The sequence below is a fragment of the Balaenoptera acutorostrata genome, chromosome 1 (assembly GCF_949987535.1).
Source record: "Balaenoptera acutorostrata chromosome 1, mBalAcu1.1, whole genome shotgun sequence".
In the NCBI taxonomy this organism is placed as follows: Eukaryota; Metazoa; Chordata; class Mammalia; order Artiodactyla; family Balaenopteridae; genus Balaenoptera; species Balaenoptera acutorostrata.
In genome coordinates this window covers 25,172,035-25,196,025 of record NC_080064.1, presented here as the reverse complement: position 1 = coordinate 25,196,025, position 23,991 = coordinate 25,172,035, and the positions used below count along the sequence as shown (strand labels likewise).

Genomic DNA, 23,991 nt, shown 5'->3' with positions numbered 1-23,991 from the left:
CGGATGCCTCTGAAATGAGTGTTCAGAGACAGCGTGAGCTGCCTCAGAAATCAGGAAGCAGGAGGGATCCCTGGCTTACACTCTGGAAAGAACAGAGCAGATGCCTGACCCCTGCACAATCTGCCTGTACACAGCAAGATGAAATCAGCTCTGTGAGCACAGAGGAGACAAGATATAAACCCCAGACCGCTCTGTCTTGAAACAGTTTGGACTGAAACCGGCTGAAACAGTTTGTGGAGACACCTTCCACACGAGGGCCACTTAGCTTGACAGGGCTCATGTCACAGACAGGCGGAGCCCAGGGTCAGGAAGGAGGAAGTCTGGCTGCTGGCAACACTTTTATGACACAGCCATGAATCCAGACCATGGAGAGACACAGTGGTTCTATTAATTCACTGGGCAAAATTATGTGAGGCAGGTCCTTGCTCAGAGACAGCGATGGCCGGCCTGCTGTGACAGTTGCGAATGGCACTGGTTTGTGTGATTCCAGAACTTACATTGCTGGGAGGCAGAAGGCAGAGAGTGGGTGTGGTCTGGACTTCAGTGTTGGACCCTGGGCTTGAGTCCCCCCCACTTCTTTCAGTTGTGTGATCTTGGACCTCCAAACTCTTGCTCACCCAGCTGTGGAACAGAGATTAAAAAAGCCTTGCAGAGAGTCTTCGAAGACTATGGTATCTCTTTTCCTTTTTCTTCCACAATAAAAATAGCTCTTTATTTTTTGGCTTATGTAAATAGTACCTGCTTATGGTGATCAACTTAAATAATACAGAAAGTTAAAGGAAAGCAAGTAAAAACCACTTGAAAGTCCATTTCCCCAATGAAAACCCTTAATGTTTTCAGACCAGCCTTACATGCACTGTTTATAAGTCTAACAAACCCGTATACTTAATATCCCATCGCTGGGACAGTAACAGTGTGTACTCTGTATCATGAACATCTTTTTAAAATCAGCCTTTTTGTTCCCCTCCCCCCTCCCTCTCTCCTCTTCTCATTCCTTTCTTCCTCTCCCACCCCACCAGGTAATTTACTTTAACCAAGTGGTATGTATCCTTCCACAGTATTTTTAGGCTCATATAATCATATATATACAGTTTTGGCCTTTTGTCTAATAAAAATAAAAATTATATTAAAAATATACATTTATCTGTGTCTTACCATTCTCACAAAACAGCATGAAAATCCTTCCAAATCAATAGGTCTAGCTCTAACTCATTGTTTTTAATGGCTGCATTCTATTCCAAGGTAAGGAGGTACTACAATTTATTTAGCTATTAACTCTTCCTCCCTAGATGAACATTTTGTTTCCAGTTTTGTTATCATGAACAATGTTGCCAACAAAAATGTTTTGTGCATAAACCCTTCCATGCTTGCATTCTCATTTCTGTGATGCAGATGCTAGGAGTGGTATTGCTAGACCAAAAAATGTCTGTGGTTTTAATTTTAATAACTATTACCAAATTGCTTTGGCAAACAGATGTTGCCAAACTGTATCCTTCCCCAAGGGTTCTTAGTTTGAACATTTTTTGCCAATGTGATGGATGAGCAGCTGGATCAAACCAGCCTAAGTCGGCTCAAATGGCGAAAATTAGTCCAAACCGGCCAAGACTCACCTCTGCTGGATGAACCTGTAATAATTGGGGTCTAACCAGATAAAACCAGCTCAGATTGGCCCAAACCAAATCAAAATGGAATAAATTAGTCCAAGCTTGCAAATCCTTTCAACCATTCCAACTTTCTTCAGCCTGTGAACTAAAATATTGCCTGCCATATCAGTAAACAAAGGATGTTGCAGCCATCCAGCCATCACATTACACCTGCCCCGATGGTGAGCCCTGAGGGAACTCAGGATGGAAACAAAGAATGCCCGCCATCTAGCAGTCAACTACTGCAGCCACCCCCAACAGTGTACCCAGAGGAGACTCGGGATGAGAAAGCACAGGATGCTGGCCCCAGATACCTGAGGTGCATATCAAGTGACTTCAGTGAGCCCAGACTCTTGCCTCTTCCCATATGTAGACAAGCTCTAAATTCCTTAACCTGAGATGTCTGGTTTTCTTTTATTAACAGTAATCTTTTGATGTTCCGACTACCTGGTCTTTGTAGCAAAAACTCCTATATATCCTGGCTCCCTGCCTTGCCTCTTCGGAACAGTTTCTCAGAGTTATCTGAGATGCTGTGTCTGGGACCTGAAGTCCTCGGAATGTCCACCAAATAAAACCTAACCCTCAACTTTTAGGTTGGGCCTTTTTTTTTTCAGTCGACAAACCTCCTCCTGGTTTCAGAAGAGCCACTCACTGAGCAATCAGCATGTTCCCAGTGTCTGAGTGCTGGACAGCCTAACCCACATCGGCTCTGTTCAGTGCATTCTGCAGCAGCAAAAGTCTGCTAAAAGATACAGCAGACCTTTTGCTCCTTCTTAGTTCTTTGGGTTACAAGAAAACCACCTTCACACTCAGTCACTCAAAGGGGATTACTTAGCAGGAAATTGAGGCATCTCAGAGACCCCAGGAAAGGCAGAACCAGGAACTGAGAAGCCGTCAGGAGCTGAGGTGGCCACCTCTCTCATTCATGTCTTCATTCTGGCTGTACTTTGAAGTGGAAACCAAGGCCCAGGCAGGAAAGTGGCTTGCTAAGAACCAAGAGCCCCCTGGGAGCAGAGCCACATCAGGGCCGTGAGGGACCCTCAGGGTGGGGGCCTAGAGGTCGAAGGCTGATGTTGGCTGGTAGGCACTGGCTGTGACCAGTGTCCTAACCCACCAGGAAGCCCTCAGGCCCTCACTGGCTCAACTGCAGTTGACCAGTGACCTTACTTTCCTCCTGAATCCCCTGGAGTCCTGAGAGGTTTGGCGGGATCTGAAGCTATACAGATTGGGATCCTCTGTAAGATTTAAGGGGAAAAAAGCAAAATTATTAGTACAAAATTGCTGTTAAGCCCATTCCTGGGCCTTGAAAGTGGCTTAACAGAGTGAAGGACTTTGAGGTTTAAGTTTCATTCATTTTGTGATAAATCTGCTTCTGGTCTGGAAGCAGCGGGAAGCAGAGCCCTTGAGGAAGAAGGCCTTGGCTGGGCTGGCAGCCTCACCCTGGGCATTCTCTGTACACCGCTGCCCCCTTGAGGCCAGTCCAGGGATTGGGGCAGGAGCCTCGGGCTCCACAGTGAGAGCGCTGGTCCCCAGGTCTGAGGGAGGCCAGGGAAATGTGAGATGGCCCTTGCAGAGAGACTGAGCGCAGACTGTCACCAAGTGTGTGGCCAGAGCTGGAGAGAGAAGTCAGAGTCACCAGCAGAGAGGCGATTCCTGAAGAGGGAGTCAGACGCCAGGTAGCCCTGGTCTGAGTAGTGAGCTCCAGCCTCACAGACTTCCTTCCTATTTCTAGAATATTCTAAACTGCTCCACACCTCGGGGCCTTTGCAGTGGCTCTCCTCTGTCTCGAGTGCTTTCTCCAGCCCTTCCCATGAGTAGCTTCTCATCTTTCAGGTCTCAGCTCAAATATCAACTTCTCAAAAAAATCTTGGGCAGTGACACCAACTTCCTGAGCCTCAGTTTCCTCTACTAATACATGGAGATTAATAATATTTATAGGGGACTTCCCTGGTGGCACAGTAGTTGAGAATCCGCCTGCCAATGCAGGGGACAGGGGTTCAAGCCCTGCTCTGGGAAGATCCCACATGCCACGGAGCAACTAAGCCCATGCACCACAACCACTGAGCTCATGTGCCACAACTACTGAAGGCTGTAAGCCTAGAGCCCCTGTGCCACAGCAAGAGAAGCCACCGCAATGAGAAGCCCGCGCACCACAACCAAGAGTAGCCCCTACTCTCCGCAACTAGAGAAAGCCCACGTACAGCAATGAAGACCCAACGCAGCCAAAATAAATAAATATTTATTTATTTAAAATATAATAATATTTATAGGATCGTTGTGATGTACCAGGGAGATGATGATTGTAAACATATTATAACTGAACTGATACTGTTCAGATAACTGAATGGGGAGGGGCATGGAAGGAGGGCTTGGAGGCTGCAAAGGCCGAAGGACTACCTGGGGTGGGGAAGGAGGGTGGTGAGAACTTGAATCTACAGGACTCTCCCCACAGGGTGTACCAGACGTTCTTCCTCCACTCTGCTCACCATGCTATTCTGACACACATCCCATCCCTCACCACCACCCTGACCCAGGTGACCCTCATCTCTCACCAGCATCAGAGCAACGCCTTCTCTCAGCATGCTGACTAAGCCTGGATTTTACCTGTACCTCCCATCACACCCTGTACTTCTCACGCTTCTCCTTCAGCTCAAATGTAATGATTTATTTCTACCAATTTTATTTTCTAATGATTTATGTGGGGTTGATACTTCTGTTTTGGTATCATTTGGGTTTTTTAAAATTAATTTATTTTATTTATTTACTTTTTTACAGTCGGTCCTTGTTGGTTATCTGTTTTAAATATAGCAGTGTATACATGTCAATCCCAACCTCCGCATCTATCCCTCCTCTGACCCTTCCCCCCTGGTAACCATAAGTTCATTCTCAAAGTCTGTGAGTCTGTTTCTGTTTTGTAAATAAGTTCATTTGTATCATTTTTTTTTAGATTTCGCATATAAGGGATATCATACGATATTTGTCTTTCTCTGTCTGGCTTACTTCACTTCGTATTGAATATGATATTTTCCAGGTCCATCCATGTTGTTGTAAATGGCATTATTTCATTCTTTTTTATGGCTGAGTAATATTCCACTGAATGTATGTACCACATCTTCTTTATCCATTCATCTGTTGCTGGACATTTAGGTTGCTTCCGTGTCTTGGCTATTGTAAACAGTGCTGCGATGAACATTGGGGTGCATGTATCCTTTTGAACCATGTTTTTCTGTGGATATATGCCCAGGAGTGGGATTGCTGGATCATATGGTAGCTGTATTTTTAGTTTCTTAAGGAACCTCCATACTGTTCTCCACAGTGGCTGTACCAATTTACATTCCCACCAACAGTGTAGGAAGGTTCCCTTTTCTCCACACCCTCTCCAGCATTTACTGTTTGTAGATTTTTTGATGATGACCATTCTGAGTGGTGTGAGGTGATACCTCATTGTAGTTTTCATTTACATTTCTCTAATAATTAGTGATGTTGAGTATCTTTTCATGTGCCTCTTGACCATCTGTATGTCTTCTTTGGATAAATGTTTATTTTACCCATTTTTTTCTATTGGGTGGTTTGTTTTTTGGATATTGAGCCGCATGAGCTGTTTGTAAATTTTGGAGACCTTGTTGGTCATATCGTTTGTGAGTATTTTCTCCTATTCTGTGGGTTGTCTTTTTGTTTTGTTTGTGATTTCCTTGGCTGTGCAAAAGCTTTGAGTTTAATTAGGTCTCATTTGTTTATTTTTGTTTTTATTTCCATTACTCTGGGAGACGGATAGAAAAGAATATTGCTGCGATTTATGTCGAAGAGTGTTCTGCCTATGTTTTCCTCTAAGAGTTTTATAGTATCCAGTCTTACGTTTAAGTCTTTAATCCATTTTGAGTTTATTTTTGTGTATTGTGTTAAAGAATGTTCTAGTTTCATTTTTTTACATGTAGCTGTTAGTTTTTTCAGCACCATTTATTGAAGAGACTGTCTTTTCTCCATTTTATAGTCTTGCCTCCTTTGTGGTAGATTAATTGACCATAGGTGCATGGGTTTATTTCTGGGCTTTCTATCCTGTTCCATTGATCTATATTTCTGTTTTTGTGCCAGTATCATACTGTTTTGATGACTGTAGCATGGTCAGGGAGCATGATTCCTCCAGCTCCGTTTTTCTTTCTCAAGATTGCTTTGGCTATTTGGGATCTTTTGTGTCTCCATACAAATTTTAAGATTTTTTTGATCTAGTTCTGTGAAAAATGCCATTGGTAATTTGATAGGGATTACATTGAAACTGTAGATTGCCTTGGGTAGTATAGTCATTTTAACAATATTGATTCTTCCAGTCCAAGAACATAGTATATCTTTCCATCTGTTCGTGTCGTCTTGGATTTCTTTCATCAGCATCTTATAGTTTTTGGAGCGCAAGTCTTTTGTCTCCTTAGGTGTATTCCTAGGTATTTTATTCTTTTTCATGTGGCAGTAAATGTGATTGTTTCTTTAATTTCTCTTTCTGATCTTTCGTTGTTAGTGTATAGAAATGCAACAGATTTCTGTGTATTAATTTTGTACCCTGCAACTTTCCCAAATTCATTGGTGAGCTCTAGTAGTTTTCTGGTAGTATCTTTGGAATTTTCTATGTATAGTATCATGTCATCTTCAAACAGTGACAGTTTTACTTCTTCTTTTCCAATTTGGATTCCTTTTATTTCTTTTTCTTCTCTGATTGCCGTGGCTAGGACTTCCAAAACTATGTTGAATAAAAGTGGCAAGAGTGGACATCCTTGTCTTGTTCCTGATCTCAGAGGAAATGCCTTCAGCTTTTCACCATTGAGTATGATGTTAGCTGTAAGTTTGTCATATATGGCCTTTATTATATTGAGGTATGTTCCCTCTGTGCCCACTTTCTGAAGAGTTTTTATTATAAATGGATGTTGAACTTGTCAAAAGCTTTTTCTGCATCTATTGTGATTATCGTATGGTTTTTATTCTTCAATTTGTTGATGTGGTGTATCACACTGATTGATCTGCAGACATTGAAATTGCATCCCTGGAATAAATCCCACTTGATCATGGTGTATGATACTTTTAATGTATTGTTGAATTCGAATTGCTAGTATTTTGTTGAGAATTTTTGGATCTATGTTCATCAGTGATATTGGCCTGTAATTTTCTTTTTTTGTGGTATCTTTGTCTGATTTTGGTATCAGGGTGTTGATGGCCTCATAGAATGAGTTTGGCAGTATTCCTTCCTCTGCAATTTTTTGGAATAGTTTCAGAAGGAGAGGTGTTAACTCTTCTCTAAATGTTTGATAGAATTCACCTGTGAAGCCATCTGGCCCTAGACTTTTGTCTATTCCCATCACACCCTGTACTTTTCATGCTTCTCCTTCAGCTCAAATGTAATGATTTATTTCTACCAATTTTATTTTCTAATGATTTATGTGGGGTTGATCCTTCTGTTTTGGTATCGTTTGTTTATGGTGTATTTTGTAATCAGGGATTGTGAGCTCATCTCTCTCTGTGGGTTGAGGGTGTGACTGTCCAGAGCAGCTTTTACTTGCTTCTACCAGGCATCCCTAGGATATTACCAGCCACAGATCACCTTGGAGATTAATTTCTCAGCTTTGGGGTTTCTCAGACCACAAAGAAAACGTGAGCTCAAATCCTAAACCCTGGGAGGTCTGGCCTGTGGTTGGGAATTCTCAAGGGAGAATTATTTTCTTTTCCAATTCAGAGCAAAAGTCAAGGTGAACAAAGTTAGCTTTCTAAGCCAGTGAGGGGCTGAGGCTGGGTTTTTGTCTTGCCCACCCTCTTACTGACAGTGTGGCTTTACAAGGGTTTTTGATTCCTGTGGGAAGTCTCAGATCCAAATACCTATCTCCTTCTTCCCAGGCCTCTCCTATTTTATCCCCAGATGGCTTTTAAAAGCCAAGGCACTCGGTCATCACCAGGACAGCCCCAAGACCAGCTCCACACTTACTGTTCTGAGTCTAGTTTCCTCCTTCTTTTTGGCCCCTGAGGATTTCTCTTTCTCATGAGCTTAGCTATGCATCTAAAAGGAAGTTGATTGCATATTGTCCAGCAAATCTAGGTGTTTTGTGTGAAAGTGTTTTCAGGTGATCTTCTCTGTCGTTGTACAGAAACCACACACTGTCCATTGACACTCAGCCCCACACTTGCCCTTCTGGGCCTTTTGGTATTCTCTGTGCCACCTGGAAGCCTGCAGACTGCATTTCCTAGATTCCCTTGCCAGCAGGGTTTCAGCTGCATTCTGCCAATGGGAGGCACTCCTGCCAGAGAAGAAAGCGGGAAGAAGGTAGAAGCCATTTTGTTCCTGGCAGTACTTCCTGTAGTGACAGGAAGTGGCAGTGGTAGGAAAGTGCAGCTTTCTACTGGGTGGTGGCCTTAGGAACAGCCGCATAATAGTGCAGAATATCGGACTGTGGGCTCAGATGAGCACTGACTCCTACACAGACAGTAGGGGCTTTCTGTGGTTCCTCATCGCTTCAGAGCCTGCAGGGTTTTACCCATTGCCCTGAGACTCTACTGCTATCAAACCCAGGTTCGGATGCTCACCACTCAAAAGCCAATACTTGAGAGACAAATATTGGTTGGAAAAGGAAAGGTTGCTTTATTCAGGAGGCCAGCAACCTGGGGAGAAGGTGGACCCATGTCCAAAAACCAACTCCAAAGATTCTGCTCAGTCATGAAAGTTTTTCAAGGGAGAATCATTTGGGGAAGGGATCAGAGTCTACCCCTTTCTTCTGATTGGCTGATGGTGAGGTAACAGGGGAGTGTTCCAGGAATCTGTGATCAGCCTGAAGTTACCATCCTCCACCTGGGTGGGGGCCTTAGTTCCTGCAGAAGAACTCAAAGGTGTTGTTTATGTATATTCCTTGAGGAGTAACTAGGACCCTGCCTCTTGGCTGCACTATTGTTTCTTGACCTTCCTCTTTTATTTCTGAATTCCCTCCCTTCCATGATAAAAAACTGTTTGAATCTGGCCTTTGGAACTCAGGGAAGGTCAAGGAGGTTGAATGAAGCCTATTTCCTGCAAATAAGGAACGGGGGACACGAAAAGAATTTTACCTGGGTGAGGCCCACAGGGTCCTGCTCCATGTCACTACTATTTCAGAGTGTACCTGCCCACTTCAACAGCCAGTTTCTGCCATCCCTGTTTCTGGGGGCAGATACATGCCCTGCACTCAAGGCAGGCCAGAAATGACAGGAGAATTAACCTCTTCCCACAGGAGCCCTCAAACAATGATTCTTGGGAGTTGGGGTTAAATAGTCCAGCTCCCTCGCTCCTCACGTGGGATGGCTCTGAGGCATGTATTTTATACCCCAGAGTTGCCTGTGGAATTGAACATTAATCACCCATTGTGATAGCCATGTGTTTTGCCCCCTATTGGCTGCCTTCCTTTCCCTATCTCACTTCCCCACCCCCCTGCTAGTGTCCCCTGCAGCTCCCAAATTAACTGTATGCACTCAAATCCTTGTCCCTGGGTCAGCTCCTGGGGGAATTAAGACACTGGGTAACACATCTTCCTTTTTTTGCACTTCCAACCTTCTCTCAGCTAATTTCCTCAATTAAATCCCTCTCTGTTTGAAATACCTGGGGTCCTCTCTGTTTTCCTGTAAGATCCCAACTGATGCACTTCTCAAATGGACTATAAATTTGAAAAGGGGAGCCTTAGTCACTGCTCTGTCTTATCACTCAGCAAGACCCAGCACACAATAGATGCTTAATAAGTACTTGTCAATGACATACACGTGTAATGAGGTGATTTTATTGACTGCTCACCATGCTTTTTTTAAAAATAAATTTATTTATTTATTTATTTATGGTTGTGTTGGGTCTTTGTTGCTGCGTGCGGGCTTTCTCTAGTTGCGGTGAGCAGGGACTACTCTGTTGTGGTGTGGGGGTTTCTCATTGCAGTAGCTTCTCTTGTTGCGGAACACGGGCTCTAGGCACATGGGCTTCAGTAGTTGTGGCATGTGGGCTCAGTAGATGTGGCACACGGACTCAGTAATTGTGGCACACAGGCTTAGTTGCTCCACAGCATGTGGGATCTTCCCGGACCAGGGCTCGAACCCGTGTTGCCTGCACTGGCAGGCAGATTCTTAACCACTGCACCACCAAGGGAAGTCCCAGCTCACCATGCTTTATGTGCATGTTTTCATTCATTCCTCCTGTCCATCTGATAAGGAAAGCACTGTCATTATCTTCATTTCATAGATGAGGAAACTAAGGCCCAGAAAAAACAAGCCCCTTGCCTAGAAACTTAATATAAGTTTTCTTCTCCGCACAGTAATTCCATTCATCATGAAACTTTCAGAAAAGGTCTGTAAAGCACCATGGTGTGATCTGAGCTGCACTCTGGGATGGTGGGGGGGGAGGTTCAGAGTGACTGAGGGCAGGAAACCCGAACAGCCTGGAGCAGCCTGGAAGAGGCAGTTAGAGAAGTGGGTTCAGGGGTGTTCCTGCTGAGCCCAGAGCTGCAGGGGTCCAGTTGAAGAGGGGTGATAAAAGAAAGCCACGCTCTTTTTCTCTCTACACTCACAGAACACTTCTGTAACCAGATATATGGGGGGGTGTTCCACACTGAAACTGAGCAGGACCCCGTGGGGCTTCTGGGCACGGAAGCCTTTTTGTCCCCCATTTCTTATATGAAGGCAAGACTCCAGCCTCCATGACCTTCCCTGAGTTCCAACGGGCAGATTCTGAACAGTTGCTAATAAAAGGAGGCGCAGCCAAGAAACCACCTGAGGCCAGATTAAAGGGACCAGAGAAGCCCATCACGATTAGGAGCCCCACCACCTGAGATGAGATTAAATGATCTTATTTGCAAAACAGCAATAGAGACACACATGTAGAGAACAAATGTATGGATACCAAGGGGACAAGGGGGAAAGGTGGGAGGAATTGGGAGATTGGGATTGACATATATACACTATTGATACTATGTATAAAATAGATAACTAATGAGAGCATACTGTATAGTACAGGGAACTCTACTTAACGCACTATGGTGACATAAATGGGAAGGAAATCCCAAAATAGGGGATATATGTATATGTATAACTGATTCATTTTGCTGTACAGTAGAAACAACACAACATTGTAAAGCAACTATACTCCAATTAAAATTAAGTAAAAATAAATAAATAAAGGAGTGCAGGCCCTGCACACACCCTAATCTTGTCAGCAACCCCACCCTTGAACTACTGCTATAAAACTCCAAATCCTCCCAGGTTGGGACACACAATTTTAAGAGGCACAAGCCCACTGTGTCCCTCTTTGCCTGGCAAAGCAATAAAGTTGTTCTTTTCTACTTCACCCAAAACTCTGTCTCCAAGATTCAATTTGGTGCACAGAGGCTGAGCTTTTGGCATCAACACCAAGCAATTTTCTAATTCTCTGCAGACGCCAACTGGCTGTCCTACAATCTAACTCAATTCTGACACGATCTACCTGGAGAAAGCGTCAGATCCCACAGGTTAAGGGCTCAGTCCCACAAGACTGTCCTCTCCACTGCAGATGCCAATCGAAAGTCCAGGTTGTGGGACTTCCCTGGTGGCGCAGTGGCTAAGAATCCGCCTGCCAATGCAGGGGGACACAGATTCAAGCCCTGGTCTGGGAAGATCCCACATGCCGCGGAGCAACTAAGCCTGTGCGCCACAACTACTGAGCCCACGTGCCACAACTACTGAAGACCGCGCACCTAGAGCCCGTGCTCCGCAACAAGAGAAGCCACTGCAATGAGAAACCTGCCTGCCGCAACGAAGAGTAGCCCCCGTTCACCACAACTAGAGAAAGCCCGTGAGCAGCAATGAAGACCCAACACAGTCAAAAATAAGTAAATAAAATAAATAAATTCATTAAAAAAAAAAAAATCCAGGTTGTCACCTGTGCTTCTGACGCACTGGCCACAAATCAGAGGTTCCCACAACTCCCTCCTTGGGTTTGATATTTTGCTAACAACTCACAGAACTCAAGAAAACAGTTTATTTACTAGATTACCAGTTTGTTATACAAGAGTATAACTCAGGAACAGCCAGAAGGAAGAGGTGCATAGGGCAAGGTATGCGGAAAGGGGCACAGAGCTTCTATGCCCTGTCCAGGCGCACCACCCTCCCAGCACCTCCACATGTTCACCTATGGAAGCTCTCTGAACCCCTTCAGTTAGGGGATTTTGGAGGCTTCATTATGTAGGCATGACTGATTAAATCCTGAGGCCATTGCATTAGCATACAAAAAGACACATCTCTTCAGAGATTCCAGGGGTTTTAGGAGCTGTGCTAGAAAACTAGGGAGAGGGCTTCCCTGGTGGCGCAGTGGTTGAGAATCTGCCTGCCAATGCAAGGGACACGGGTTCGAGCCCTGGTCTGGGAAGATCCCACATGCCGCGGAGCAACTAGGCCCGTGAGCCACAATTACTGAGCCTGCGCGTCTGGAGCCTGTGCTCCGCAACAAGAGAGGCCGCGATAGTGAGAGGCCCGTGCACCGCGATGAAGAGTGGCCCCCACTTGCGGCAACTAGAGAAAGCCCTCGCACGGAAACGAAGACCCAACACAGCCATAAATAAATAAATAAATAAATTTAAAAGAAAAAAAAAAAAAGAAAACTAGGGAGAGAGACCAAATATCTATTTCTTATTATGTCACAGGAGAGAGAGCACGGGATGGCTTTGTGGGACATATGAGCACTTCTCCTGGATTTTCAGTATTTTCTTGCGGATGAAAACCTAGTGTTTTTTGTTTTTAAAGAATTTCCCATGATTCAAGTGATGGAGACTTCTTACTATGGAATAAAAAGCAAAGGTTTTCTTGTTTAGGGTCTGTTACAGGCTGATTAGGCCTGGAGACCCATGAGTCATATACTCAGACCTGCCCATCCTCCCCAAGCAAAGAAAACTCATGGAAGTGTCTTCCATCTTGATCTAACTTACATTTTCCCAGAGCCTACTTATACCCCTGAGTGTCTGACTGGGCAGAACCAAGATACTTTGCAGATGGGGAATTTGATGTTCTGCGATGTGTCCATGAGATAACCTTGTTTGAGTGGGGTCGTTGGGCTCCTCTAGCTTCTCTGGGTGGCACCCGTTACCGCAATCCACCCTTTGCTCCCCATATGTCCAGGGGAGATTTCTGTAGAGGGTGCAGGGGAAGAGGGGCAGCTTGGGGCAGAGCTCCTGCAGGGACACAGGGGAAGGGAAGAAAGGGATGGAAGACAGAAAAGACCGAGGTCTGGCTTGTTCCCCTTCACCGGCTCACCCAGAAGCCATCAGAGCACTCGGAGGGGCACGGGTGTGTGCACTGGCTGGGACTTATCCCTCCACTGCTCAGCCTGACAGAGTCGGGCCTGCCCACACATGAGACCTCAGTTCCTCCTCTGTAAAGTATGAGGCTGTTGGCTCCAATTATTGCTATAAAGCAGAGGTTGAAAACTCAGTTACCTAAGGGGCCGAGCAGGTAACATAAATGAGAAAATGGGCCAGTTAAGTCTTATAACAAACTGGAGAGTCAATGCCTCTGCAAAGAGGGCAGCTACTCTCCCAGTCCCACAGATCCGTCAGATACTGGACATGCGCTATAAATTTGATTTACTTTTTGCCAAGATGGACTGTACTTCTATATCATCAGCTCTCTCAAATTTTTGAGAGGGCCAGAGGAATTCAGGCATTTGTGAAATGCGTCTATTTTTTTAAAAATATTGGCAACTAAAATTTGCAACTATTGTGGGAGCCAAACAAGCCCAGGGGTCTCTTGTTTGTAACCTCTGCTCTTAGAGCACCTCTGTTTCCAGCATGCGAGCTTGATGGGAGGAGGGGCAAATACACACACGAAGACACATGTCCAGAGACACCCAGAAACACTTACACACACACCCATGAAGACACACATATATACACAAGCAAATTTGTGCACACACTAAGACATTCATTGGCTGGGAGTGAAAGCCAACATATTTACAAACAATATGGCCTGAGCATCAACCTATTTGGAGGGACAACTTCCTTCATCTGCAGGAGGGTCCCGGAGGCCCCACTGGGTCAGGTATTATGGTTCTGGTTGCTGGATCATGGGACAGACTGAGAATAGTTATTTAATAGACATACACATTTCTTCACACGGACACAGGGAAACATGTACACACACAAACAGACATATACACATACCTACACCTTCTTCTCTCCCTGACGATTTTCTCCAGCATCATCAGAAACCAGCTTGGGTGTGGGGGAATTACCATCCCTTGCCCACAACTTCAACCAAAGAGGGACGGGAGTTGATGGACAAAGGCCCCAGCTCCCCGTCCTCTGGTGGATGATTCTGGTTCCGCAGATGATCCCCAGTGGGGCTGGTCCAGATGCCCAGAGTGGTAACCAGCTTGACCGTTTCTTTTTTTGACTTTCCTCCCTTCCATCTCACTCTCCTGATTTCCTCATTGGTGCCTCCCAAAGAAGCTACCAGCACCCAAGATTTTGTCTCAGGGTCTGCTTTTGGACGGAACCAAACCAAGACATGCATGTGCACACATGCACACCTGGTACACGCAGAGGCACAAAGAGAGGTGGACACACAAACACGTGTACATGTACACAGACACCCACACTCATGCACGTGCCCGGGCACAAACTGTGATCTCCCTGAGCACAGGTACCAGCCACAGGGCCCTCACCAGCTCACCTCCTCAAACTTGGGCCCCAAACCCTTCACTCTGGGAAGCTCCCTTTGATAGCCAGGAGGCTCATGTCTTGCCCAGCCCTGCAGCCCATCCTGAACATGTGCTGGCAGTCAGCGTCGGCCTACATGTAGCTCTGGGGTGTCTGGCAGTCGGATCCCACGTGGAAGCTGAGCACGGTCTGTGCGTGTGACTCGGGAGAAATGTGTGCAGAAACCTATGGCCTCATACATTCTGAACCATAAAGCCACAAAGACCGTGGATAATCACAGAGAGAGATGCACTGGCATATATAACACACAGAGCCACCGGGACCAAATGCAGAAACAAACACCTGGAAACACACCTGACTGTGCCGGCCCAGCTGTGAGCTCACTGCACACTCGGGCTGACCTACGGATGAAGGCACCATGGGGACCCTCACCTCCAGACCCGGGGGTCCACATGACACACACCCGCACACACACCCTAGCGGCGGCACAGCCACCTGGTATCCTCTTCCCCTCAGGGACATTTCATGACCAGACCCCAAACCCCAGGGCCTTGGAGCAGGAGGGCCTAAGTAACCTTCATGTCCCATCCTTCCTCTTTTGACAGATGGGGTCCCACAAGCCCAGAGAGGGGCTGCAGCTTGCCAAGGGCAGGACTAGACCCCAGGGCTCCCGCCCCCAGCTCTGGAGTCTTCAGCCTCCCTCACCCGGCTCCTGCCACCGCCAACCCCAGGTCTCTGGCAGACATGGGCAGGTGCCCACACACCTCCAGGCTGGCCCCAGACTTGGCGCTCGGGGGGCGGTGGTCTGGTTGTCTTTGGTATGCAGCTGGAGGACCAGGCTGGGCAAGGGACACAGTGAATGGGGAGGGCAAGGAAAGAGCACTCAGCCGAGATGCCAGGGGGGCTAGACCACTGCTTCCCACCCTCTTTCCAGGCCCAGCGGACCCCCAGATCTGGTAGGGTGTCCAATACCACCGAGTCACCACATCCATCACCAGCCCAAGAGCACACATGTGTATACATTTACCTCTTCCTCAGTTACACCCAGGGAAGGGAGTGTAGAAAACAGATACAACGTTGATACAGTACACCTACTGTGTGCCAGGCAACACGCCTCCATTCTGAAAATGAAGGAGTCGAGTGTTAGAAATGTTCAGAGACTTGCCCAGTACATATTTCAGGTAAGTGCCCGAGCTGGGATTTGAACCCGGGCTGTCTCAGTCCAAATGCAATAGAGCTCCCAGATACCACCAGCTGCCAGACCCCCTTAAACCAAGCTGGGACTTGCAGGTCCTCCTCTTCATTTGTCTTAGACCAATGTTTGTTGGGTAAGTACTGTGTTGGGTAATTTACTCATTACACATTGCCTTTGTCCCCAGCCCCCTGACCCTCACCCCAGCTGCCTGCACACCCCTGCCAGTCACACCTGGCCCTGGGTGGTCCTGGGCCACCTCAGTGAGTTTCTTCTCGATGTCAAAGACCAGGAGCTTCACCCCATGGCAAGCGGCGCACTTGATGTGGGGGACAGCCTTGCAGGGGTAGGTGTAGATGATGCACGAGGGGGCCATGCCCAGGCCCAGCACCTGCTCCAGCTCCACCTGGCATGGCCAAGAGCCCAACTGGTGACCCACTCCTTTGCTCCCACTTTCAGGCAAGAGCCCTGGATGGGACCATGCGGTGCCCGTGACTGAGTCCCTGCAATGTGCCAGGCACTGTTCCAGATGCTGATAGTTCTAGCTCAGAACCAACCCCTTTCCGGTAAACTCTGGTCCCATGGGAGAAGAAATCAGGGGGGCTGCCTGTAGGCAGCTGGTGCGTTTAGTCCTGCTGAGCTGAGGGACCCTCAGAAAGGGAAGGAGGGAGGCTTAGTAAAATATCCCCATCTCCAGGGACATCATTCCCACCAGCTGAGCTCCTGCTCCAACCTGCCTCAACACCGTGAATCCCCTTCTGCTAAGAAATCTCCAGAATGTTCTACTCCCCAGTGTAAGGAAAGAGCACGGCCTTTGGGTCAGGCTCAGTCATCCACCTAAGTCCGTTTCCTCCTTAAATGAACGGGGATACCCCTGGCCACCTTGTAGAGCTGTTGGGAGGATCAAGGACAGAAATCCGTGTGAGGCCCTTCACACAGCGCTTGGCACATAAAGTGCTCAACAGGACAAGGGGAAGCTTATGTATGACGTGCAGCTCGGTGGGATTCAACCCCTACCTGGCTGATCCAGTCTGACCCTTAGCAGGCCCAGACCCACCTGGCTGGCACAGTCAAAGCTGGTGCCCAGGGTGGCCAGGACACGCAGCACCCAGGGGCTACTGTTGCACTTCACCTCAAAGAAGGGTGAGACCCGCGGCAGGGCCTGGCAGCTGGCCAGTACGCCCAGGTCGGCCACCGTGAAGGGGTCTCGGCAGTCCTGCCAGGACAGGGAAAGAGGGAGGGAAGCCTGGGAAGTGGGTTATCTCAGCTAATCCTCACAATAACTCTTAAGTCCCATCTTAAAGATGGAAAAATGAAGGCTCAGAAAGAGGAAGTCAGGGACTTCCCTGGTGGCGCAGTGGTTAAGAATCCGCCTACCAGTGCAGGGGACACGGGTTCCATCTCTGGTCCAGGAAGATCCCACATGCCGCGGAGCGACTAAGCCCGTGCGCCACAACTACCGAGCCCGAGTGCCTAGAGCCTGTGCTCTGCAACAAGAGAAGCCACAGCAATGAGAAGCCCGTGCACCCCAACAAAGAGTAGCCCCCCCGCTCGCCGCAGCTAGAGAAAGCCCGCGCGCAGCAACGAAGACCCACCGCAGCTAAAAATAAATAAAATTTTAAAAATAAAAATAAAAAAAAGAAAGAGGAAGTCACTGGCTCAAGGTCACACAGCAAGTACGTGACAAAGACAGAATCTGAGCCCAGGTCTCCCAAGTCCAGGGAGCTTTGCTTTTAACCACTTATCTCTACTCCCTTCGACTTAACGCCCCTCTCCTCAGTAGGAAGGAGAAGTCTGTTGGGCCAGGGAAGGCTCTAGGTTACTTATTCTATAATCATTCAACAAAGATTTCTCCAGCACCTACTCTGTGCCAGGCTCTAGCTTGGGTGCTGGGGAAACAGCAGTGAACAGTCCAAACCAAAATCCCTACCCTGTGAAGCTCCTACTCAACTGAACCAGAGGGAGACAAGTATGAACTCATGCAACATGTGCTTGTTAAGCAACTACCATGTGCCAGGCACTGTGCCGGGGCGAGGGGTGGTGTGGGCAGAAGTACTGTATAAATTATTCCCATTTCGCAGATGTGGCCACTGAGGCTCCGAGGGCAGGTGTACCTCACCCAAGTTCTCACCGTTGGGAAGCAGCACAGTTGAGACTCAATTCCAAGAATGAATGGCTTCAGCTGAGACCTGTACATCAGTCTGTTTTGAGATATGACCTATTTTTTTTCCCTTCTTCTCTCCTACTCATTGATGCCAGTGGCTATTTCTGTAATTTATGCCCTTGGGGGAGGTATGTGGCCAAGGCAGAAAGAGACTGCAAGTCTTTCTGACTTTCTTGGGGGAGCTTAGCCCTTGATGGAAGAGGTTGCTGAGTTGCAAAAAGAGTGTCTTAGTCACCCTGATAGATGGAAAAATGAGCCTATCTGTGTCACTCAGTGTCCAGTCACGTCCCTCCTCTCTGGCCACACCCTCCCTCTCCATGTGAGCTGCTGAGGTCTCTGTGACCTGCTGGCCCTTTCAGGCTGAAGCCAACACTTTGGGGCTGCCTTGCCCCTGGAATGTCAGCTGACACTTCCTGCAGGCTTACACCCCACCTCTGTGCTGTGACCAGAGCCTCCTTGCCTGTTCCAGGAAGGCAGTTCATCAAGGAGCCGGCTCCTGCCCTGACTCTTCTCTTCTGCCAGCCCTGCCTGGGCAGGAGGGTGGGAAGGACCCAAGGAGGGCAGAGATGGCAAGTCTCTTATGTCTGGGTGGCAAAGAGATGGGTCTCTACCCAGAAAATAACCTGCTGTGTGACTTGGACAGTATTCTTCCTTTCCTCCTGTTTGCCAAGTGACCTGGTATAGCAGAGGTATTAATCTCCTAGACTTGAAATCACCCTGGTTTACTACTCACTAACTGTGGGGCTGTGGGCAAATTACCTGACAGCTCTGAGCCTCAGTTCCCTCCTCTGAAAAATGAGGGGCAGTGACCTCAAGTGGCAGTGATGGGGATTAAGTGAGATAATGTACATGAAGTGCTTCACTATTACTGTTGGTATTTGTGCTTGCATTTCTGTCCCTATGAATTGTCCCCACCAGATTATGATGGTTTGAAGACAGGGACCACATCTTCTGCATTTCTGGGTCTCCAGTGATACACACTAGTATAAGACTTGGCACAGAATTTGCTTCAGTGAATATTTGTAGAATAAGTAAATATAGGATGTCACAGCTAAGGCACTTAAGATCTAGGATATAGATCAAAGTCTGTCTGCTTCTACAACCTGTTCAGGATCAAGAAGAGAAAAATCAATGGGACAGAACTGACAGGCCAGAAACAAAGCTCAGAACAAAAGAATTTAGCACATCACCAGAGACTTCCCTTGTGGTGCAGTGGTTAAGAATCCACCTGCCAATGCAGAGGACATGGGTTTGAGCCCTGGTCCAGGAAGATCCCACATGCCACGGAGCAACTAAGCCTGTGCACCGCAACTACAGAGCCCGCGTGCCAAAACTACTGAGCCCGTGTGCTGCAACTGCTGGAGCCCATGCTCCACAACAAGAGGAGCCACCGCAATAAGAAGCCCACACACTGCAACGAAGAGTAGCACCCACTCACTGCAACTAGAGAAAGCCCACGCGCAGCAACGAAGACCCAAAGCAGCCAAAAATAAATTAAAAATTTTTAAAAATTCTTAAAAAAAAATCACCAATCATCGAAAAAAAAAATTTATACAACAAATGGTGTTCGGACAGCAGGTGAGCAATTTGGAAAATAAAATGTATTTAGAATCTCACTTCTAACCGATATAAACATGAAATGATTTAAAGCATCAAATATATGCTTTTAAACAATCCATAAAATACATTAAAATATAGTCAATTATGTATCATATCTTTGGGAGGGGGGATGATGTTTTAAGCTTGGATGTGACCAAAGAGATCATAGTGTAAACATTCAGATTTGATGGCACCTGACTTATAAATTATGTACATTCATAAACTCAGAACTCATTCTTTCTAGCAATCAGGAGACCTGTGACGTGGTGCTAACATGGAGATCAGCTAACAGGGCCATGTGACTTGAATAAGTCTGCCCTCTCAGGTTTTGAGTCTCTCAACCGTAAAACCCAAGAAGCAGTGTAATGAGACAATTTAACGTCTTCATCTGAATTCCATCTCTGGTCAAATTATTTTACCTTTTTGATCCTCTATGTCCTCATCTGAAAAATCGAAACAATATTAGGATAGGACACTAGGGCTATTTTGAGGATTGAATGAGACAACCAAATCAAGATCTTAGCTTAAACCCTGTTGGCTTAAATTACTGGGATTTGAGGACTGTTTCTGTGCCATAACCTGGCCTCTAAAGGCTGGTACACAGTTTAGTATAAGCAGGTGCTCCGCAGATGGCTCTGACAGCCCTACCTTTCTCCGAGAGCTGGGACTTGCTCGTGCAGAGGTCAGGTGAGTACACGACTCTCAGCACAGCCTGCCTGATCATATGCACATTTCTTCTGGAACATTCATAGTTTGATCCTATGGACTCGGAATGGGATTGAAATGCAGGGTGTGACCTTGGTGAATAACTGGGGTTAGGTCCTGTTAGACCCTGGGATGGCCATGTGGTTAAATGCCAAGATACCTCAGATTTTCTTCAACTGTGCTGTTAAAGGTCATGAAGCTTCATGAAGCCCACATTCTCTTGCCTTAAATACATCAAAAACCATCTGGTTTGTAGCAAGTCTAGAATCAAAGAAAGGTAAGTCAGACCCAACATTTCTATGAGTCCTGCAGTTGGGTTAATGAATATTTATGGAACTCCTACTATGCATTGCATAGTTTCACTATTTCTTATAGTCCTCATGACAGCCCCATGAAGCACTAATTATCATCTCTATTTTTTAAAGTTAATTTTTATTGGAGTATAGTTGATTTACACTGTTGTGTATCTCTGTTTTACAGATGAGAAATCAGAGGCTCACAGATGTTTAAAAAAAATTCCTAAAAAAATTTTTTAAAAACAACAACAACAAATTCCTGAGGTTTAATCGGTTTGCAGGGCAGAAGTTGAGACACAGATGTAGAGAACAAACATATGGACACCAAGGGGGGAAAACTGCGGTGGGGTGGGGATGGTGGTGTGCTGAATTGGGCGATCGGGATTGACATGTATACAGTGATGTGTATAAAATTGATGACTGATTTTAAAAAATAATAATAAAAAATAAATAAATAAAATAAAAAAGTCACAAAGGTACTAAATTTTGGAGAATGGATTATCCACTAAAGTATGGTATCTTTGGGGAAAATTTCTGAACCCAAGTTGACAAAAACCAAGTTGTGAAGAACAAGGACCTAGTTATGGAAAAAGATTTTGTCCCTTCAACATTTCGCCATTAAGCATCTGTGGGGTGCAGGGGCTGCTTGAAGAACCAGGATTGCAAAGTCAATAAGACAGCTTTTGCCTTCATAAAGCTCTCATTGCAGTAATATTTACATATTAAAGCAGTAAAAAAAAAAAAATTTTTTTTAAAAACAACAACAAAAAATTCCTGAGGTTCTCAGTAAGTGGCAGAGCCGGATTCAAACACGGGTCTTGTATGATTCCAGATCCCAGGCTTTTTCCACTACTAGTTAAAATAGTCACTGAATAGTCACAACAACATTGCAAAGTGAATATTATTATGTTGGTTTTACAAATGGAAACCTGAAGGTCAGAGAGAAGCAGGACCTCATCCAACAAAATGGCTTCCAGAACTCACAGAAGTCATCTCGAAGGATGACCTCAGATCTGGGTCTGATGGAGACCAGGGCAAACAGCCAGTCTTGGGGGAATAAAATGGCCTTCTGTCCTTGCCAGTGTCCCCCTTCCCACCACACAACCAACCTCAGAAGACTCTCCAGTCCCACCCAGCCCACTTATCACATCCCTCTCTGTTCCAAACCTTTGCAGAAGTTTCCTTCTGCCTGAAACCCTTTCCCTCCAGCCTGCTAAGCTACTGTTCATCTCCAATGTCCAACTCAAATGGCTCTGGGTGGTAGTCATTAGAGCCGTCCATCGGCTATTCGCAATTCTCTTGTAATTGGTAAAATTACACTTCCCCACTGAATCAATCCATTTAAGCTAAGTTATGCCACAATAACAAAGCATGCCCAAATCATACAAGTTCATAACTATAAAGATTTGTTTCTCACTCAACTTATGCTCCCATTGTGGGTCAGCTCTGGCTCTGTTCCATCATTCCAGGATTCAGGCTGAAGGAGCAGACCCTCATGGCACATTTCTACTGAAAATCAGTAGCTAAAACAAGTCCCATGGCTAAGCCTGATGTCAGTGGGGAGAGGATTACAGGGAGAGACAGCAAACATTTTGGCAATAATACAGTCTATCACAGCCTCCCATCCCTTGAAGTTAGGTATGGCCATGTGACTTGCTTCAGCTAATGAAGTGTGAGCTAAAGCAATACCTTACTTCCAGTAGGGAGCTTTAAGAGCCAGTGTGAATCGCCATCTTTTCTTCCATATGAGCAATCGGTAGATGGTGGCTACTCCACCAGCCTGGGTCCCAGAGTGAGGACAGTGTAGAGCAGAGCCCCCAGCCAACCCTTCCTGGATATATAGTTTGAGGAAATAACAACCTTATTGTTTAAGTACTGAGGTTTGAAGGTTGTTTGTTACTGCAGCCTAAGCTAGACTGTCCAGCTCAATACACACCTCTTTTGGAAGACTTCACTGTGCTGACAGAGGACAGTGGGAGGTGCTCAGAACTGCACAGGGATCGACCAGTCAGGAAGCTGCTGATTTTTAAGGGGGACTAAAATACCACCGGAAATGTGACAAGGTTAAGAACATGGTATTTACAGAATTACTATTCAGGAACGTACAGCGCGTTGTTCATTCATTCATATATTAATCAATTCATTCAATAAATATTTATCAAGCACTTACTATGGGCCTGGGACAGTGTAGGCACTGAGGATACAGCAGTGAACAAACCAACGTTTCCTCCTTCATGGAACTCACATTGGAGTAGTTGGAAAAGAGGCATTGATAAGTCACTTGTGGGAGTGGTAAGCATGCTTGAACATGGGTAATGGCAGGGCTTTTGCTCTGTAGATGCAAGTGTGGGGGGGAGCTGAACTGTTCAGAACAGGAGAGGGAGAGCTGTGGGGAAACCCAGAGAAGGCGGAGGACAAGGGCACCTAGTGTCACATATAGTCTCCATGCACTAGATACATAGGGAATAGTAACATGAGGGATGATATGGACCAGATCTTCAGCATTTTTCAAAATTCTCTTGACAAATCAAGACCTAAAAAACAAATAAACAAAAACAAACAAAAAAACCCCACTCATTTTAGACCCAACATCTTTTTGCACTGGCTTGTGGAGGACTCTCTGTAAATACGTAACTGAGCAGGACCCTATGGGGCCTTCCTGGGATGGACCCCTCCCCCATATCCTCTGCTGTAGCTCCTCTCTGAAGTACCCAGAGAGTATTTCATGCCTATTTCCTGAGTTTTTCAGATGCTAAAACCACCACCAAATGGAAGAAATTAACTACTTGATGATCACGAGCACATAGTTCCCAGACCTTCTGGCGCCTAAGGATTGGTCACCATCAACCAATCAGAGCATGAGCTGATCACATACCCTGGGATGACCCTCCCTCACCTGGCCTTTAAAAATGCTTTGCTGAAACCCTTTAAGGAGTTTGGGTTTTTGGGGGGCATGAGCCACCCGTTCCCCTTGCATGGCCCTGCAATAAACCTTCCTCTGCTCCAGACTTCATTGTTTCCATATTGTTTGGCCTTGCTGTGCATCAGGCACACGAACTTGTGTTCAATAACAAATAGTTTGACCAATCAGGGGATTTCAAGGTGCAGAGTTGGTTTTCCATCCCTCCATGATCAACCACCCACTGGACAGATGGCCAAAACCAGGATAGGGGTTTCACTACACCAGTCTCCTTACTCCCCATCCAGGTGCCCATGGCAATTGTTCTCTGGGCGCAGCCAAGTTTACTGCACTTTCACGGAAGATAAGTACCTGTTCACAGTTTAAATACCCTGTCCATTCAAAGAGATACCACTTCACACGCATTAGGATGGCTATTACCAAAAAAATAAAAAATAGCAAGTGTTGGTGAGGACGTGGAGAAACTGAAACCCTTGTCAACTGCTGGCAGGGATGTAAAATGGGGCAGCCACTGTGTAAAAAAATTATGGCAGTTCCTAAAAAAAATTAAACACAGAATTACCATATGATTTGGCATTTCCTAAGTATATATCCAAAAAAAAATTGAAAGCAGGACTCAAACAGACATTTGTATGCCTATGCTCATAGCAGCATTATTCACAATAGCCAAAAGTCCATCAATGCATATGTCCCTCAACAAATGAATGGATGAACAAAATGTGGTATAATCCGTGCAGTGGAATATTATTCACCTGTAAAAAGGAATAAAGCACTGACACATGGATGAACCTTGAAGACATTCTGCTCAGT

At 46.1% G+C, this 23,991-nt stretch overlaps 1 protein-coding gene across 1 annotated transcript in view; it reads right to left on the bottom strand.

Annotated features, from left to right (window-relative positions):
- Positions 1-23,991, bottom strand: part of LOC103002256 (antizyme inhibitor 2-like) — a 51,508-nt gene that overhangs the window by 16,507 nt on the left and 11,010 nt on the right. Inside the window, 3 exon segments of the mRNA XM_057545064.1 lie at positions 15,011-15,144; positions 15,700-15,903; positions 16,555-16,713. Of these exon segments, the coding sequence (XP_057401047.1) occupies positions 15,011-15,144; positions 15,700-15,903; positions 16,555-16,713 (497 nt within the window).